Below are 19,705 nucleotides of genomic sequence, written 5' to 3' on the forward strand. Positions count from 1 at the left end.
GATCCCCAGCCCAGGGCGGTGCTAGAAACCCAAAGGGGTAGAAGAAACATATCTGCTTCACAGTGGGCCCAAGCCCAACCTTACCTGCAATGGCCACAGCTGTTCGTCTCTCAGATCCTTTTATTTCTGGGGCCACTTCTCCCAAATCTGAATGTCTGAAACAATTTCAGAAGAAAATTATAATTAAAATAAATACCACTTTCACCTATCAAATTGGCTGCATATCAAAATCTCTTGGGGAGCTTTTAAAAACCACAAATCCTGGTCACACCCCAGATCCCTGAAAGCAGAATATCGGAGCCAGGCCTGGCCATCACTGCTTTTAAAAGTGCCCTCCGTGATTCTAATGTGCAGCCACAGTTGAGAAACACTGGTCAAAACAACACCAGCACTCTCAAAAACTGTGGGCGAGAGCATAAATACAGCCATTCAGAAAGACATAAAAATATACATACCCTTTGACCAGTAATTCCACTTCTATCCTAAGGAAATAATTAAGATTTAGTTACAAGGATGTTGATGCCAGCTTTATATATAATAGCGAAAAATTGGACGCCTGTTAAAATCAAAGTCCAACAGCAGGGAATTATGGTACAGTCTTATTGTGCAACCATTACAAAATATTCTATGGATGTCATTTTGTGGACAAAAAGATGTTGGATGATATGTTACAGAATGATGTTAATATGTTCCTTAGTGGAGGGAAAATTTAGATTAAAGAACAGTATGTATAATGTGATTACAATTTAATAAAATTGTGCATATTTATCTACAGGTGTCTAAAGGGAGATCTAGAAGGATGTTCATCAAAAGTTAATAGTGCGGCCAGGAAGGGATGAACCTGAATTCTTTTAAGTACGTTTGATAAGTATAGTCCATTTAAGAATAAACTGTTTTAGGTATCTCACAGGAACGAGTAAATGTGGTGATCTGGCAGGAGCCAGAGGTCCACTGTTGAAGAAAGGGCATACAAATCAGGAATGGAGGATGTCAGAGAAGGAACTTGCGGAGGGACACTGCATCGGAAGTACCAGTGTGAACTCGTGATCCTTCCATGCATGCTGGTGTGCATGTGTGTATGCACACTTGTGTGTGCATGCATGTATTTCCTGGCTACGGCCCCTGAAGGGCTGAGAAGCAAAGACACTCTCATAGCAATGAGCACACTGAGCACCCTTTAATGTCATTCCATGCGAAAGATAACAGGTCTCCTTGGAGAAACGGCTGACTCTGGAGCTGGGGCAGGGAAAGAATAAGATGAACCTGAGCATCTTATTTCAGAAAATAAGGAAGTGCTCCAAAAAGGGATGGGGCATGTCACAGGACACAGGAGCCAGCTTGAAGGGGCTCCCACTGCCAAGTTTGGGATAATTTGAGCATGAATATAATTAAATATAGTAATTAATTAAAAACCATCGAAAAATAGGAATTAATGAGTCCATATAGATAATAAATAGATAAACAAATGGGAGAGGAAGAAAGAGGGCTCTTGCTTACAACAGAACGCTAATGTGGAGGGGTGCTGCAGTTGGAATAGCATCACTTTGCAACCATCTTAGTCAAGCTTGGCTCAAGGAAGAAACATCAAGGAATGCCAGCTCCTGGAGGAAAATGTTGATGAAGTGCAAGATATGTCTCAAAATGTCTCCTCACAGACTGCTTATTAGGTGCCAGGGAGAAAAAACCTAGTACTGGGGCCGGCCCGTGGCCAAGTGGTTAAGTTCGTGCACTCTGCTTTGGCAGCCCAGGGTTTTGTTGGTTCGGATCCTGGGTGCGGACATGGCACTGCTCATCAAGCCATGCTGAGGCAGCACCCCACATAGCACAACCAGAGGCACTCACAACTAGAATATACAACCATGTAGTGGGGGGCTTTGGGGAGAAGGAAAACAAAAGATTGGTAACAGTTGTTAGCTCAGGTGCCGATCTTTATAAAACAAACAAAAAACCTAGTACTTATACGTGACTGGGTGATCAAAGCCAGTGACAATGGGGACAGATGACCATTGTGTGCCCCCAGCTGTAGTACCCTGAGAAAGGACACAATGTAACCTATGCAGTATTCTGGCTGAGAACGTAGAACTCTAAAGTAATCATGTGGACAAACCCAAAATAAAGCGTTATGCCAGAGGGGGAGAACTGTATTATCCCAAAGTATGGATGTCATAAAAGACAAAACGATTGAGGAAATGTTCCAGATTAAGAGACATGAAAACAAAATGCAATACTTAATCCTAGACTGGATCCTAAACTAGAAGGAGAAATTTTGGGGTCCACTGACAAAAGTGAAATACGGGTGCTATCAATGTTAAATTTACTGACGTTGATAACTACTGTAGTTATGAAAGAGAATATCTCTGTTCTTAGGAAATAGACACTGAAGAATTTAGGCATAAAGGGTGATGATGTATGCAACTTATTCTGTAATAGTTAAGAAAAAAATTACATGTGTGCATTTTTACGTGTATGTGTGTGTATACAAGAGAGAAAGAAGAATAAATGAGAATGGTAAATGAGCTAAAATGTTAAGAATAGGAGACTGGATAAGGGGCCTTTTTATTTTTGTAATTTATCTCTAAGAAATAATTTCCAAGTAAAAAGTTTAAAAAGTTAATAGTTTTCTATTTTTAGATAAAATTTAAACAAATTTCTGGCTAGTGTGATAGTTTATTTTGTCTTATTTGAATTTTTTTCAATAGAAGAAGCATGTATTGATTTAATAAAACCAAAACAGCTATTAAAAGGATGGTGAGTGGGGGGTCATGGCCAGAATAATATGTGGGTGCCCCAAGAAGACTCGATAATCAGGTAGGTGCCCTTCAAACCGACGTTCTTCCAATAACATACTTAAACTAGCTTGTGGCAGGCCCCCTCAGAGACAAGCGATCTCATTCCACTTAATTCATCAGCAAGACAAACACTGTGTGTTCATCAAATCCACCTCCCAGAGGAAGTATCAGGACCCGTGCTTGTTATTCCAGCATGTTCCTTGGGGGGTCTCTTCCTCTGCTCTCTCTGAGGAGAGTTCCAATAACTAGAGTGGTCACTGCATTCATGGCTGTTTTGGCCTCTTTATAGTGCAGAGCACTAAGCAACTCTCTGACTTAGCTTGACACTGATATTGATAAAAATGGAAATTTTCATCACCTTCTCTTCACTTTTCTGCAAAGAACATATGTTGCTTTTGTAATAAGGAAAAAAGTAACCTTAAAAAAAAGAAAACAACAAGTCAGTTAAAAGTAGTTCCCCAGAGAGGAAGAAGCAGGCCTGGCCGGGCACCAGCCATGGGCACCATGCCTGCGACCCCAGGCAGGCAGGGGCCAGAGGACAGGAATTTACGGCCCAGGGCATTGCCAGTCCTCTTCCCACTGCACACGGGCTCTCAGGACACACTCTGCAGGTAGTTCCCAGGACAGGAGCTTAACTTCAACCCTTTCTTCCCACGCAAGAAAGCAGGGAACAAGGGTGACATTATCACAGGACGACCTTGAGTTTGTGCTAATTTATAAAAATATAAATAGAATTCTGTACTTTATTCTTGTCAACAAACTTCACACCTGATTGAGTCCCTGTGCTGTAAACTGAAGGCAGTGCCAAGCTTTGAGGAGAGAACAGCAACAGAATCTCACCTTTGTCCGGTGCTTTTTAATTTCCAACTCTGCTTTCAATACTCATATGGCCTGAATAGTGTCCCTGCAAATTCCTATTGAAACCCTACCTAATGTGACTGTATTTGGAGATGAAGCCTTTATGGGGGTAATTAAGGTTGAATGAGGTCCTAAGTGCAGGGCCCTCATCTGATGGAATTGGTGTCCTATAAGAGAAGAACACCTCTATACGAGCTTGCTCTCTGCAGACACACAGAAAAGGCCATGTGAGGACACAGCAAGAAGGTGACTGTGTACTAGCCAGGGAGAGAGGCCTCAGGAGAAACCCAATCTGCCCACACCATGATCTGGGACTTCCAACCTCCAGAACTGCGAGAAGTGAATGACTGTTAAGTCAGTCTGTGGTACTTTGTTATGGCAGCCCGAGCTGATTAATACAACACCCGAAACCATCCTGCAAGGTGGAAACAGGACCCAAAGAGGTCAGGCCAAGGGATTTGCCCAGCATCACCAAGCTAGCAAGTACACAGCCAGAACCCAAACATGAATCTTCTGGTTCCCTTCTGGCTCATTATTTTTAAGGCTTAGATAGGTTTCAGGTAACTTATAATCACAGCTAGTAATTATAAAAACCAGCCCATCCGCCAACTCCATGTCCAGTCCTCTTCTCAGCATGCAGCCTTGCAAAGCCTCCTCCTGCCTGTCCACAGGCAGGTCAGACCAAGACAGCAAAAACCAACCACACTTCCAATGGCCCCAGACATGGGCAAGGGGGCCTTCTGTAAAGGAGATTTTGAAAATTACTAACATCATTAATATCTTTTTCTGATTCCAAATATAAGACAAGTATAAAATATGGAAAAGTACCAAGTGAATGCCTTTGCTCTTTGAAAATTACTCAATAGGTTATCCAATCCTCTCCCCTTTTTACTCTATTCATGTTGCTGTTGTTCATTCCATTAAATGATAAATAGGACTACACTCTACGTGCCCTGTTCTACTCCTTTATTAGGGGCTGTATAGGTTTCAGTCTCCTCCTGAGGCCCACACCGGTCCTCTCAAGAACCCAGGGCATGCAGCCAAAAGTGGAACCCAGCTCAGGCACTGCCTGGGGACTGCCAGCCCAGAGGCCTGGCATGAGCGTGGGCTCCTGGTCTCCATGCTGCCCAGGCCTGTGGCCTCACGTGGTGGTGGCACCACGGCTCGCCTTCCCTCCTGGGGGCCCCTCCCCACACAGACTTCTCTTCAGGGAAAGGGGTGATCTGATCACCATCCTGAGGGCCCAGTGTGTCTAGCAATTCTTTCTCACTAAGTTAGTAAGTAGACATCCTGGTTGTACACAGGGCTCATTTCAAGTCTAGCAGGCGGAATCAAGACCCTGACAACTGCCTCACTGGCTTTTTCTCTAGGAGATGGGACAAGGCACACTTTCCTTGTCCTTTTTTCTTTTTCCAATTGCCCAGCAGAATTGCCTGAGGAGCTTTTCTACGCTGAGGAATTAATAAAAGAAACCTCAACTAAATTAGGGTCAGGAAGGCCTATAGGGGGAGCCCTCACGCTCTATCACACATCGTCAATTACTCCAAACAGGCAAAGACAGCACACTTGCACCTCCACAGGACAGTGTTTACTACCTTACTAACCAACAGGGGGAAGGAAGATTTCTCTCACCGCCCAGCAACAGCCCAGCCAACAAGAGACTATAGCACCCCAGCCAATGGGAAGCATCTACACTTTGGACTCCCAATTTCCTCCAATGGACTTTCTATTACAGCCCCTCCCCACTCCTCCTTCCCTGTGAAAGCAAGCTCCCCTCCTTTGATCTTTGGATTTGCCTCCTGTCTGCCATAGCCTGCACATCCCAAGTTGCAATTCTTTTGGTTGTTCCCAAATAAAGACATTTTGTGGGTAAAACAACTAGCCAATTCACTTTTTCAGTTGACATAAATGGTGTCAGAAAGTGGGATCCAAAGGAGGCAACCCCTGGAATCGAGCAAGGTACCCACACTGAGCCCCTTATGCTCGTCGCTTCCATGAATCACCATCTACTTGCATTTTAGTGCATCTCCACTCCCTTTGCGTTTTGAGCTCTATTTCTTTATTTGGGATCAGGAGAGGCTTTGTCCTTACTAGTTCAAGGCTCTGTCCTTGAGTTCAAGGCTTCACTCCTGGGCAGTACTCAGTAATTTTCTGAAGCAGGCAGTGGGAGCGTTGCCTTTGGGGACTGAGCTTGCTGAGAATCCAGCAACTTTCTTTTGTTTTGGATTCCTTCTGGATTCAGGGCTGGGACTCCAGCAATTCTTGGGTTGTCAGAAGAATTTCAGAAATGGGATCTCAAGTCATCTAAAGGTTCTGAGGGAAACCCTCCTTCAGGGACCCTGGCCAGGTTTATGTTTAAGAACCAAGGGCTCCCTACATGCACATTTTTAACTAAGTGGGGTAAACAGACCAAGAATAGTCTGGAATTACAATGGCCATTATAGGGAGCTTTCAACCTCCTCAAACTTGTTTGTCTTAAAACCGAACTGGAAGACCACGGCTCTAAAATTAAACAAAATGAATGGTATGTTTATTGTAATTGGGACCTGGAGGCTTCCAACTGTGCACAAAACTCTAAAATTGCCTCACTACAAGATAATGTATCTAAATTAGCCAAGACAACTAAAAAGCTGAGGGAAAACAAAATGGCTTCTCAAGTCTCAAGTTCCCTTGGGACCCCCTCCTTCTTTGTCTCAGGTGCCATGTTGTCTGTCTTCCCAGATTCCTTTGTCTCAGACTCTGCCCCAGCAGCCAGCTTGTGCTCAGACTTCACCCCTGATGCCATCTTCCTCTTTCTCTTTTGCCCCTCCACTCTTACTCATTTATTAGGGCAAGATTTATTAGAAAAATACCATGCTGGGATTTCTTTCTCTCAGAAAGGGAAAAAAGTTCTAGAATTTGACAGCATACAAATAAAAATCTTCGGTTAAAAAAAAAACTCTGGCCATCTGAGCAGTAACCTCAACTTTTAGTCTATCTGCCAGAAACACAATTTGAATGCAACTCTTTCTTTGAGTTTTGTACCTGAGACATGACTAAGATTTTTGAAACAAGAGCTGTTAAGATCTCTGTTTACATCTGTCTGTGTGTCTATGGAGGTATGATATGTGATTTTTTTTTTTTACCTCCAGATGGTATTGTCAAAATTAATTTGTAAAGGGGCTGGCCCCGTGGCCGAGTGGTTAAGTTCGCACGCTCCACTGCAGGCAGCCCAGTGTTTCGTTGGTTTGAATCCTGGGCGCGGACATGGCACTGCTCATCAAACCACGCTGAGGCAGCGTCCCACATGCCACAACTAGAAGGACCCACAACGAAGAATATACAACTATGTACCGGGGGGCTTTGGGGAGAAAAAAGAAAAAAATAAAATCTTTAAAAAAAAAATTAATTTGTAAAGAACTCTATTTAATTATCTGAAAGAAAATGAAGCATTTATGTAAATCAAGTATACTCAGAAATATAGAAACTAACCCAAATGGGCCACCTTTATGTGATCTGGAATTAATCTTTAGTAAATAAAAGCTAGCTTAAGGTTGTTGGTTTAACTGAAACAAGCATGTCTTTAGAGTTATCAACACTGAATATAATGTAGACACAGAACTTGCATTCTACCTGAGTTTATTCAGTTCCTGTTATCTCTGTTGCAAAAACAGTCAGCAAGGAAAATAACTTTAGATGATGGCTACCTGCTTTAATGTCACATGAAGTTTTTGTGAGTAATCTAAACATAATTGTTGGAAACAAATGATTTAGACAGACAAAAATGGCAGAAGAGTTTTTAGGAGCAGTAATTATATTTTATGGTATGTGTGCTCAAAAAATAGCTTCCAAAATCTTTTTGGTGACTTGAAACTTTAGAGGTTTGCTAAGTGAAATTAAATGATGGAATTTCATTGAATATCTGGATCATTTTCCAAACAAGATAAAATACTAAAACATTACTTACTGAACAGAGGTTCATCTACTGTTGGCTTTCTATTGCAAAGAAACTAAAGATAAATTTGGATCTGTCAGTAACCAAGTCTTGTGCCATACTGAAAGATTATAAATTTGCCAGCCCACAATTGCTTACTTCTTAGTTTTCACTGGAAATTAAGGATTCTAAGGGTAAAGAATTCTAATATATGTAACTAAAGCTACTATAAACAAAAAGGGAAATATCTTGGTATGCAAAGAAAGTAGGACGTGTGTTTTGGTAAAGGAAGGTGTAAGGAACAGAAATACATTTTGTTGAAGTGGGAAAAAAGCAATTTTGTCCTACAGAGAGGCTGTTTATTTCAGAATGGGAAAGAGGAAAACATAGGACATAATCTGAATGTAAAAGAAAGTTGTAGATAGTTTACAGAAAGGAATCTTGGGAAAGGAATTTTATACGTGGTCAGGACTGGCTAAGACTGGAAAAAGTGAGTTTTAATATCAGAAGTAAGATGATGCAAAATTAAAATTTGGCTTTCTTTTCTGTGAGAGGACAAGGTTTTCTTGGCTTATTGGTCTGCTTTTAGTAACAGATTGTAAAAGCTTCTTTACCTTTTAAGTAATATACCTAGAAAACAGATTTTGTATTTTATCAAAATAATTTCCTGTGATGTTTTTATCAGGTCTTTAATTATACAGTCATGAGCCACATAACAACGTTTCAGTCAACACATATATGACGGTGGTTCCCTAAGATCTGTGCCACACAGCCTAGGTGCGTAGTAGGCTATACCACCTAGGTTTGTGTATGTGCACTCTATGATGTTTGCACAACGGCAAAATTGCCTAATGGCACATTTCTCAGAAGGTATCCCTGTCATTAAGTGACACATAACTGTACTTAGGAAAACTAAGCTTTCTTAATATTAAAGGAGTTAAGTTTTGCTTACAACTATGTAACCTTCTACATTTGCCTTTGAAATCTTTTATGGTTACTTTGGTCAAAGAGATATAATATTATCACTTGTAATTCTAGTTACTATCTAAAAATGTATGTCACAAAAATACACAAATTTCCCTTTCAGTTGCATTATGATGAATCCTTATCTGATCTCTACCCATTGCCTTTTTAAAAAATCTTTTGCCATTTACAGTTATTGTTTGACTCTGATGCTTTTACAAATATGTTTCATCTTCAAAGAGATTCATGGAGAAGACTTTGACAAGTACTCTGGAATATAAGTTTTTGATGAGTTTAAGATCATAATGATGAACTGGATAAGAATTTCTAAAACTCAAATGGAAGACTAAATGTTTTAATGTTTTGTTTTCCAGATGTGAAGGATCCCTTTTTCTCCTCTCCTTTAAGCTATCTATAATTGACAGCAATTTGATAAAGTGTATCTTTACAACAAAGGTTGAAGCATTTATCTTTTTCTCCTTACCTGATCCCTCCAGAACTTGGAAACTCTTAAATATTCTCTTCATGACAATATATGTATTGGCATAAATTCAAAGAGAATCTATTCTCCTTATAACAGGACATAATTGGAAATAATGGCTAATGATACCAAGACTTTGATCAGATTATCATATTCAAGAGAGACGTATATAGACTCAGAGGTGACCAGATAGTTTTAAGGAGCTGCTTGGAAAAATCGATCTAGTACCTTTCTTACAAAGTTCCAGCAAAACAATCTTTAAAAAGTGAGCTTATATGGTTAATTGCTAGTCTTGCTGCACTTCAAGATCATTTCCAATGCTTATGACCTTGATGAAATATAGACTTTAGATGGGAAATGCCTGAGAGTTCTCCCTCCTAATCTTCCTTGTTACTCAAATGTGGCCTAAATGGTTTCTAATCATTGTGCACCTTCCTTCCAACATGGGACATAATAACCAGGAAATGTCCTTCCTGGCACTGAGGGACAAGACCACTACATGCAGAGAACCTGACTTTTCATCACTGATGCTTTCAGAGAATGATCTTGATTGAAAGGGGAAAATGTGGAATTAATCAAAGCAACCTCAACTAGATTGGAGTTGAGAAGGCCTATAGGGGGAGCTCTCAAGTGCCATCATACATCTTTAATTACTTCAACCAGGAAGAGAATTATGTGTGCATCTCCACCAGGAAAGTGTTTACTACTCTACTATTCAGCAGGAGGAAGTAAGATTTCTCTCTCTGTCTAGCAACAGCCCAGCCAATGAGAGACTAGCACCCCAACCAAGCGGAAGCCTCTACACTTTGGATTCCCAGTTTCCTCCAATGGACTTTCTGTTTATTACAGCACCCCCTTCACTCCCCCTCTTTCTCTATAAAAGCAAGCTCCCTTCCTTTGCTCTCAGGATTTGCCTATGGTCTGCCATAGCTTGCATATCCTGAAGTGCAAGTCTTTTGGTTGTTTCAGAATAAACTCTTTTTGCAAATAAAACAACTGGCTGATTCTTTTGTGTTTTTGGTGAGGAAGATTGGCCCTGAGGTAACATCTATTGCCAATCTTCCTCTACTTTGTATATGGGACACTGCCACAGCATGGCTTGATGAGCGGTGTGTAGGTCTGCACCCAGGATCCAAACCTGCAAACCCCAGGCCACCAAAGTGGAGCATGGGAACTTAACCACTACGCCACTGGGCTGCCCCCCCAATTCAGTTTTTATGTTAACAACTTACACCTGGAAATTCTGATTCAGGAGACCAGGGTGTTCCACACATGTTGACCCACCTCTGAAAATGGAGATGCCTCCTACCACCTCAGAATCAGGCACTCCTTGGACAGTGTCCCTCAATGCCCAGAATAAATTGTCCAAACCTTGCAAGCAAGGCTAATTCTTAGCAATGAAACCAGCTCCTTCAATGAGTGGTACCAATAAACCAAGACAGCACAGAAAACCATTCAAAACAGGAGTCGTCTGGATAAACACAGGTGCAATTGCTCACCACAGTGTAGTCAATGATATATTAATTGCTTTGGATAATAAAGAGTCGGACTCAATTTTTGCTGTTTGATGCTGGCAGTTTTCAGGAGCTGCCACTTTCCCTCCCGCCCCATATCTGGGCCAGCTGATGAGAGAGCCAGGGAGATCCTTCCTTTGTGCTGGCTGGGTACCCTCACCCCATTACAACCACCAAAACAAAACAAAACCCAATGCCAGATGCTCTGCCCAGAAAGCCTCACTAAATCAGTAATAAACCTTTTCAAACCCTCTTGATGTGTGTTATGGGTTGAAGTGTGTCCCCCAAAAAGATATGCTTAAGTCCTAACCCTAGTCAAGTGAATGTGACTTTATTTGGAAATAGGGTCTTTGCAGATGTAAATAGCTAAATTAAGATGAGGTCATACTGGGGTAGGCTGGGCCCTTAATGCAATGACTAGTATCCTTATAAGAGGAAAATTTGGATACATGGGGAGAAAAACGTGTGACAATGGAGGTGGAGATTGGAGTGAAGCATCTACAATCCAAGGCAGACGAAGGACTGCTGGCAGCCACCAGAAGCTAGGAGAGAGGCATGGGACAGACTCTTCCTCAGAGCCTCCAGAAGGGACCAACCCTGCTGAAACCTTACTTTCAGACTCCTGCCATACAGAACTGTGGGAAATAAAATTTCTGTTTTTTGTAAGCCACCCGGTTTGTGGTACTTTGTTACAGCATCCCTAGCAAACTAATACAGTGTATGTGTGGCTCTTGACAGCTGTATTCGTTTCTGCCTTGTGTTGACATGCTGTTCTCCCCTGTGTGTGTCTGTGTCTCTTCTCTGCTTCTTATAAGGGTGCCAGTCATTGGATTAGGGCCCACCCTAACCCAGTATGGCTGCATCTTAACAACCACATCTGCAAAGAGCCCATTTCCAAAAAAGGTCACATTCACAGGTCCTAGGGGTTAGGACTTTAACATGTTTCAGGAGGGACACAATTCAACCCACAACAAAATCCAACACAAAACTAGGGGCCATCCCACCTCTGCAGGATGACCACACATTCTGAGAAGTTTAAAACTCATCAGGAAGCAGTGGGGACTGCCTGAGAAAATATAGTGAAAAGGTTCCATGGAGCAGCACATGAGGACAAACAGATGTCAGATATTATAATACAGGTAACAGACAAGCAGCCAGCCCTGCTGGTCCAGTGATTAAGATCTGGCGCTCTCAGTGCCACAGCCCAGGTTCGTATCCCGGTCAGGGAACACCACCACCCAGCTGTTGGTCATCATACTGTGGTGGCTACGTGTTACTGTGATGCTGAAAGCTGTGCCACTTGTATTTCAAATACCATCAGGGTCACCCATGGTGGACAGGTTTCAGCGGAGCTTCCAGACTAGACAGACTAGGAAGAAGGACCTAGCCACCCACTTTTGAAAAAACTGGCCATGAAAACTGTGAATAACAGCAGAGTGTTGTCTGATACAGTGCTGGAAGGTGAGAGGATGGCACAAAAAGACCGGGCAGGGTTCTGCTCTGTTGGACACACGGTTGCTGGAGTAGGAATTGACTTGAGGGCACTAACAACAACAGACAAGCACTGTACAGCCTGGTAGTTTAGTCCCCAAAAACATGCTGGAGTGTGTGGGTAGCCTGTTGGGGGGTTGGGGGGACCCACTGTTGTCCTAATGCTTTTCTGCACCTGGAACCTCCTAAGGGCAGGAGAGGCGGCATACTAAGAAAGGGCGTATTCCGCACATGCTGGCAATGATGTCCTGGCTGCTGGCGATGCCCTTTCAGCAGGGCCCTGGGGCGATAATCATTGCAACACCCTGGCCCAAGAGTGTTCCAGGACAGAAACGGCATAACGAGCAAGCAGTCTTTGTTCCGGGCTCGTGCAGGGGCCACCATACAAGAGGAGCCAGTTCTAATCCTCCAGGAGCCAAGGTTGGGAAGATATTATGTACACTCATTACACACACTCTACAAAACACACACATGATAACCTATAAAGCAAGGCTGACCAGCCCTGCCCTGCACACCGCGAGGCAGTCGATGTTCTCTTGGATTTATCCGCACATTTATTTACCGCTAGAACTCTTCTAGGAGTTTGGGATACATCAGTGAAGAAGGCAAATATCCCTGCTCTTAGCTTACATTCAACAAGCTGGGGCAGACTGACAATAAACCACTTTTAAAGGTTTTAAGCAGAGGATACACTGGAAGACATTAAGTGCTGCGGTAGAAAGAAGGCGCAGACTGGGATCAGGGGCTCGGAGTGTGGTGAATGGGGGACAGACTGCTGTAGCTAAAAGGGCGGTCAGGGTGGGCCTCCCGGAGAAGGGGACATGCGAGTACAGGCTTGGCAGGAGGTGAGGGCATAAGCCGTGCGGCTCCCCGGGGAGTGATCCAGGCAGAGGCACAGGCCAGCTACAGCCAAGGCCTGAAGGTGCTCAGGGATCAGCAGGAGGCCAGTGTGGCTGGCATGGAGGGAGCAGAAAGAAAGCAGTAGGAGAGGTCAAGTAAGACCGAGCTTTCTAGGCCATAGAAAGCTGGCTTTTACTCTGGAAGATGCTCTGAGTCCAAGGTAACATGCAATTCAAGAGATGACGAAGGTCAGACCTGGGTGGCAGCACCAGAGGGGACAACACAGGGCTGGGCTCTGAATGTCTCTGTGAAGGATTTCAGCAGACTGGACAGAGCGTGTGAGAAAGACAGAGTCCAGGAAACCTCCAAGTGTCCAGGCTCAATGGAGCCGCCACCATCTCAGATGGGAAGGTTGTGGGTGAAGAGGGCTGGAGGGGATCATGAGCAAGTTGGTGCCATGGAGAGCTGCACAGGCATTGGGGCTGGAAGGGGCTGGAGGACTGAGGAAAGTCAGCCCTCCACTGTGTACCTGAAAGACCACTGTCGGTTCCTTTCCCAAAGACACACACTCTACCTACAACAAAGGGAGAATCAACTTGTTATTTATCCACGGTAACAGAAAGAAATTATGGTCGGACAGACATGGAAAACCCAAAAAATCAACTGGAAAACTGCAAAGAAACAATGAGAGAATTTAGTAAGCTGGGGACAGAAAACAATTTTTTAAAACCCCAACTGTCTTCCTGGATATAAACAGAAGTTTAGAAATGTAGAAGGAAATTCCCATTTATAACATCAACATAAGAGAAAATTTAAGATATATGTAATAAATGAGCAACATCTATGTGAAAAGAATTTCTAAATACTAAAGAATATAGAAGATTTGAACAAATGAAAGGGCATACCCTTTTTGGGGAAAGGAAGGCTTAATACGATTTTTTAAATCAATTCTCCCTGAATTAACCTGTAAGTGAATTTAGGTTCAAAAACAGATGAGCTGATTCTACGGAGAACAGTTTGTACAATAATCAGGAAAATCCTGAAAAAGAACAGTCATGAAGGAGGACAAAACCTGCCAGATAGTAAACACAGTACAAGCCACAGTAAATTAAGGCTTAGTGCTGGCTCATGAATAGACAGAGTTCAGTAAAAGGAGAGCCCAGAAATAGGCCCAAATACAGTTGGGAATTTCATCTCTGATCCAGGCAGCTCCGAGTATCTGCTGATTATTCAATTACAACAACCTGGGAAAACTAAAGGTAAATCCCTACTCCTTTCACCAAAATGAATACCAACTGGATCTAAGATTGAAATTCGAAAACAAAACAAAAAATGCACTGAAAGAAAATATTAAAGACTTACTTTTTTAAAAAAAGATCTCAGTAGAGAAAGCTTCATAAGTCAAAAGGCAAATGACAGACTGAGGGAAAGTATTTGCAACACAAACGACAAAGACTCGGTTTTTTTTTAATGTACGAAGATCTACAAATCCATAAGAAAGAGCCAAGAATCAAAACAGAAATGAAAATGACAAAGACCATCCCCAAATGCATTTTGGGTTTAAAACAAAACAAGGAGGATCACACAGAACCCCCACTGCGCCCTGCCACCCTGGGCAATGCAGTCCCAGTTCTCAGCTGGGAACAGGATGCAAGGCGCCTGAATTTTCTCTTAAGTCCCTTCTATGCCTTTTGAAATTTGTACCATGGGCATATATTACTTGCTTTTAAAAATAAGGCAACTAACAATTTTATAAAAAGTTATAATGCAGAGAATCTAAAACAGAACCACCATGTCTGAACATGAGCAGGGAAGGCCTTCCCAACAAGCAGGCAGCTCTCAGGATGCACAACCTCTGAGTGGGAACCCTTCTATAAAGCAAATGATCCACTTCTAAGTTGTTTCATTTCCAGGCGTCTTTTGCAAAACCATAACTCAAGGCACAGCCGCTCTGCTAACACAACTTCTTACTCCAACGAACCATACAAACACATCCTTCCTTCAGCTTCATCTGGAGCACAGTGGAGAGACATGGCATGTGCTCTGTGGTCACAACAAAATACGGAATGCAACATTTTTGTTTGTGCCTCAGTAGCCAAATTTAAACCAACTATCCTTAATGGGGTCATTCTGCATCAAGTTTTAACTTGCACTGCTTAGCTAGGCCTCAGTTTCCTCATCTGTGTAATGGGCGTAATAACAGTACTTATAGGTTGGGTTGTTGTGAAGATTAAATAACATAATAGATGCAAAAGCACTTAGAATAACACACTTCTTGGAAGTAGGCAGGATCTAAATGGAAAAGAACATTCCCTTGGACTGTAAAGCCTTTGCCACTCGTGGTTCCGGGTAAGAGGCCCTCCTCTGAGCTGAGCAGAGGTTGGCTGCGTGGTGATTCCACCCATGGACAGCTAAGTCATGGCTGGTGAGCTGCTCTGAAGGGCTAGGGACACTGCAGCCTACAACACCTTCCTAGTTCTCCCATTTCCCCCAGTGGGGACACACTGGGGTGGCTGCTGGCTCGTTGGGCAATTCAAGATCCAAAGTGGGAAAAGCATAATCTGCGTCCTGCGGGCAAAGCCATGTCCCTTCTTCAGAAGCCACAGCAGCTCGCGACCAGCTATGGGCTCCTGTTGGACTTCTCCCAGGAGCAGACACACACATTATCTGAGTTCCTCAGTGTTTCCTCTCCGCAGTGTGGCCTCTGGGCCTTTCCTCCCCTCCCTGGCCTGGCCAGAGCAGCCATCCTCCACCCAGCATGAAGAGCCCGGAGCTCTTCTGGCCCATTTGGACCAGGCCAGGCCCCAGTGGGAAAGCAGAGCCCTTCCCAGAAGGCAAAGCCCACGATCCTTTCCTTCCCCACAAAATGATGGTGTTGGGAGAGACTCTTCCTGGACAGGGAACACAAAAGGTTAAAATTAAGTCTTGGGTACTTTTGAGTATTCCGTGCTAATGGGAGTGCTTTCGGCTGTGAACGGAGGCGAGCCCTGAGAGGAGTGGCCAGGAGGGTGGATGAGGTCTCAAGTAGAGCTCCTTCACCTCCTGGGAGGGTCTCCTGACACTGCTCCTGGCCCAGCGCACAGACTACTCAAGCACTCAATGACCACATTTTCTGAAACAAAAACCTGAGGGGTATGAGTTCACTTATGGGATGTGGGTGGTTAGAACTGGATGTTACCAATAGGACCAAAGAAACTGCGACTATTTGTGAGGGAATACAAGGGGTCAGGGATGAAGTTTCTGTCTTTAAAGACAGGGTGAATGAAGATGCCATTAGCTTATTTCTTGACTCAATAATTCCACCAGACAAGGGCTAGCCCCGTGGCCGAGCGGTTAAGTTTGCGCACTCTGCTGCAGGCGGCCCAGTGTTTCGTCGGTTCGAATCCTGGGTGCGGACATGGCACTGCTCATCAAGCCATGCTGAGGCAGCATCCCAAATGCCACAACTGGAAGGACCCACAACTAAGAATATACAACTATGTACTGGGGGGCTTTGGGGAGAAAAAGGAAAAAAAGTTAAAAAATCTTTATAAAAAAAGTAATAATTCCACCAGACAGCCTAACTTTTAAAGTTTGATGTCATCACCTGTTGGGAGGTTGAGAGAGACCTTACAATCTGGTGGTAGAAAAGAAAGGTGGTACAAGTGTTTATGAGGATACTTTGGTAGTATCAATTAAAAAATGGAGAGGCTCCCTGACCACAAGCTCCAGTTCTATGTATCTACTCTAGAAACACACTTGTGCATGTCCAGAGGGAGACATCAATGTGCAGCATTGTCATTCAGAGAAAACTGGAAACATTCTTAACTAAATAACATAACCATGCCATAGACTATTATAAAAATGTCAAAATTTAGATAGATCTGTTCCTTGTTCTGACATGGAAAGAATTTCAAAGCATACTGTTGGGTGAATAAAGCAAGCTGTGGAACAGTCTGAGAACATTTATGTAAAAAGAGCAAATCAACGGTTAAGATAGCAAAGTGTATTTTAATGTATTTTATAATATAAATCATAATTTTACAAAATATAATGTTTTAAATAATTTTAATATACCACAATAAAAAAATTGAGGGGAAAAACAGAGCAAAGAACAAACATAACATGCAAATGTCTGTCAGGATACTTGCCTAAGATGAGGTGGGGGTGGGGGTGACTCTAGCTGTATGTGTAAGGCTGTCTCTCTGATAAGAATAATGGCCTAATTAAAAATATATCAAAATTTTGGGGGCTGACCCCGTGGCCGAGTGGTTAAGTTCGCGCGCTCCGCTGCAGGCGGCCCAGTGTTTCGTTGGTTCGAATCCTGGGCGCGGACATGGCACTGCTCATCAAGCCACGGTGAGGCAGCGTCCCACATGCCACAACTAGAAGGACCCACAACAAAGAATATACAACTATGTACCAGGGGGCTTTGGGGAGAAAAAGGAAAAATAATAAAATCTTTAAAAAAATATATATATACCAAAATTTTAAGAGTAGCATCTATGGAAACTCCGGTTACGTGTGAATTTTATTCTCTCTTTTTTTGTTTTTCAAATTATCTACCATCAACAATCTGAAAAATATATATACTTTGCACAGGTAACCCAGGTTTGCTATCCCTCCAGGCGGGTGTGGAGAGATGGCTGTAACACTACTGTGGGTAGGAGCCCCTTCAAGATGGGCTACAAATGATGAAGCTCTTGGGCCCAGGAAAATACACACCCACCTCCAACACTGCATACAATTTCAGGGAACACAGGGACCCCGGAAGCCCACCCACGAATTGTGGACCCTGGGTTAAGAACTTCTGATTTAGACGACATTTAAAGCTGCAGAAATGGATGCAATCATGCAGAGAATGTGTGTTGGGATTAGCAGAGATGGACTATACGACCCAAGGAAACCCCAACAATGAAGGAACAGACACAGTAAGGAAGACACAAGATGGGGGCCATAGGAGTGGAAGGCAGTTGGTGGCAGGGTGATGAGCTCCATCTCTCCTGCCCCCTCGGCCTCCTCCACACTGGTGTCACACAGATCCTCCGGGAGCTCGAATGACAAACACCCTTCAGTGAGCGGGAGGCAGTGAGCCCACACACGAGGCAAGGGCCCACAGTCTGGCCCAGCCTCCTTCCCTGGCCTTTCTCCACTTAGCTCCAAACACACTGGGCTGTGGGTCATCTCAAATATACCCTTTCCTCTGATGCCTTCATTCTTGCCACTTCCTTTTGCATAATGCCTCACACATTGGTAAGGGCCTCAAAAACTGTCAGGAAATCTTTCCTTCCCAACTCTCTTGTAGAGATTGTCACTTTGGAAATAACACGGGATTTGGAGGCTCCTCCACAAACAGCCCTGCAGAAATCATGGCTACCCTCCCAGCCCTGCCCTGAGTCTCTGGACTTGTTCCCAGAGCACCTAGTCAAGTCGGCTGAATGTCCGCCGATCAGCTGAGACAGGCCACAGGATCTCAGGAAGCCACGTCTCCCTGGCTGGACTCTGATCTACCAGTGAAGCCTGCAGAGTGGATACTTGGGGGTTACATCTAGAGATGTCGACTGTCCCCAAATTTGCACATAGCATAATAAGTGCATACTTCTCTCTATAAAATGAAATAAAGTATACCAAAAGTTTGTGACCTCAGCTTTGCAATGGGTACCCCTCAGGAAATTACAGATTAGTACCAACTGCAGACTCATGGGGTCACTCACAAATAGCTGGATCTGCAAATATCAAATCTGCATTATTGCCACCCACAGGGACACAGTTTAGTGTCTACTGGTTCACAGAAGGGCATACCAGTCCAGCAATAAGTCCATCTCTGACCCCTGTCTACAAAGTAGTGGGATTGGATGCCAAATGCACCCTCCCTTTTAAAATGCCTCATGGCAGCCCCACACAGGCTCAGCCATCCCTGCTGCCTCCAGGCCCACTTGGCCTCACCCTTTCTGACAAGAGGGGCAGTACGCAGTGGAACCTTGAACCCCTGGGTGAATCACCCTGGCCTTCTGAGGGAGGGGCCGTTGTTTACTCTATTTATGAGCTCAAAGTACTGAGTACTTGGTGACCACTGCTCCCCAAACCGAGAAAGGCAGCAGGCAGAAAAAAAATGTCCATGACTTGGCTGGAGTCAAATCCAGCATGCTCCATTAAGGCCCACTGCACTGAGCAGCTCACTTCCTGGCATGGCTCAGGCCTCACCTGTAAGAGGCCTACTATCCATCCTCTCTACCCCACAGGCCTCTGCACCTGTAAATGCCCTTTTATGAAGTGTGAAGATTTACAACTTGAATTGCTATCACAGCCAGTAGGTCAAGATCCTCTGAATGGTGGACGAGGGTCAAACGAAGAATTTTACCAACTAAAGCAATGACCTTGAGACTAATTTTCCTCCTCTGTGAAGGTGCAGGTGTTGGATTAATTCTGTTATTCCCAGCTTTCATGACTAGTTAAATTACCAAAACAAAAAGTAATCATAATGAAATGCTGAGGTTTTATTTTGCAAGTAATGATGGAAAAAAAACACAACTCTGTGTGTCACCATCATTTCCTAAAAGAAGGAACATCTCAACAGGAAGACAGCAGAAGGGAGCTGATGTGAGAATTAGGGCAGCACCCTACCAGGGCCCGCGGCCCGGTCGACCGGGCGCCCCGGACCGGGCCGGCGCGGGGTCCCCCAGCCCGCGCTCCTGACGTTGGGTCCGCGTCCCGACGGCGGTGAGAACCCAGCATCAACTCCAACGCGAGCAAGTGGGAAAAACAAGAGACGGAGGGCAGGGCGGCCGGCGCCGGCCGGCGCCCGGGGCGAAACGGCTCCGAGGCCTGGGGCGCGGGGGCCGCGCCGCGCACCCCGCCCTGCCGCCGGCCCCGGGCC

The 19,705-nt window shown here is 44.1% G+C and overlaps 1 protein-coding gene across 6 annotated transcripts in view; it reads right to left on the minus strand.

Moving 5' to 3' along the window:
- URGCP (upregulator of cell proliferation) overlaps positions 1 to 19,705 on the minus strand; it is an 82,256-nt gene that overhangs the window by 16,376 nt on the left and 46,175 nt on the right. For 3 of the 6 annotated variants that reach the window (XM_046669679.1, XM_046669675.1, XM_046669678.1), the window contains exons 2-3: positions 456 to 482; positions 85 to 155 (exon numbers count right to left, since the gene is read on the minus strand). Coding sequence is in view for 2 of the 6 variants with exons in the window: in XM_046669675.1 (XP_046525631.1) it covers positions 85 to 155; positions 456 to 482 (98 nt within the window). In the remaining 4 variants the exon portion in view is untranslated. Of the gene's footprint in view, positions 1 to 84; positions 156 to 455; positions 483 to 3,147; positions 3,207 to 19,705 lie in introns of those variants that run through there. The other 3 variants (XM_046669680.1, XM_046669677.1, XM_046669681.1) reach the window with 2 other exon arrangements.

The sequence above is a fragment of the Equus quagga genome, chromosome 8 (assembly GCF_021613505.1).
Source record: "Equus quagga isolate Etosha38 chromosome 8, UCLA_HA_Equagga_1.0, whole genome shotgun sequence".
Lineage (NCBI taxonomy): Eukaryota > Metazoa > Chordata > Mammalia > Perissodactyla > Equidae > Equus > Equus quagga.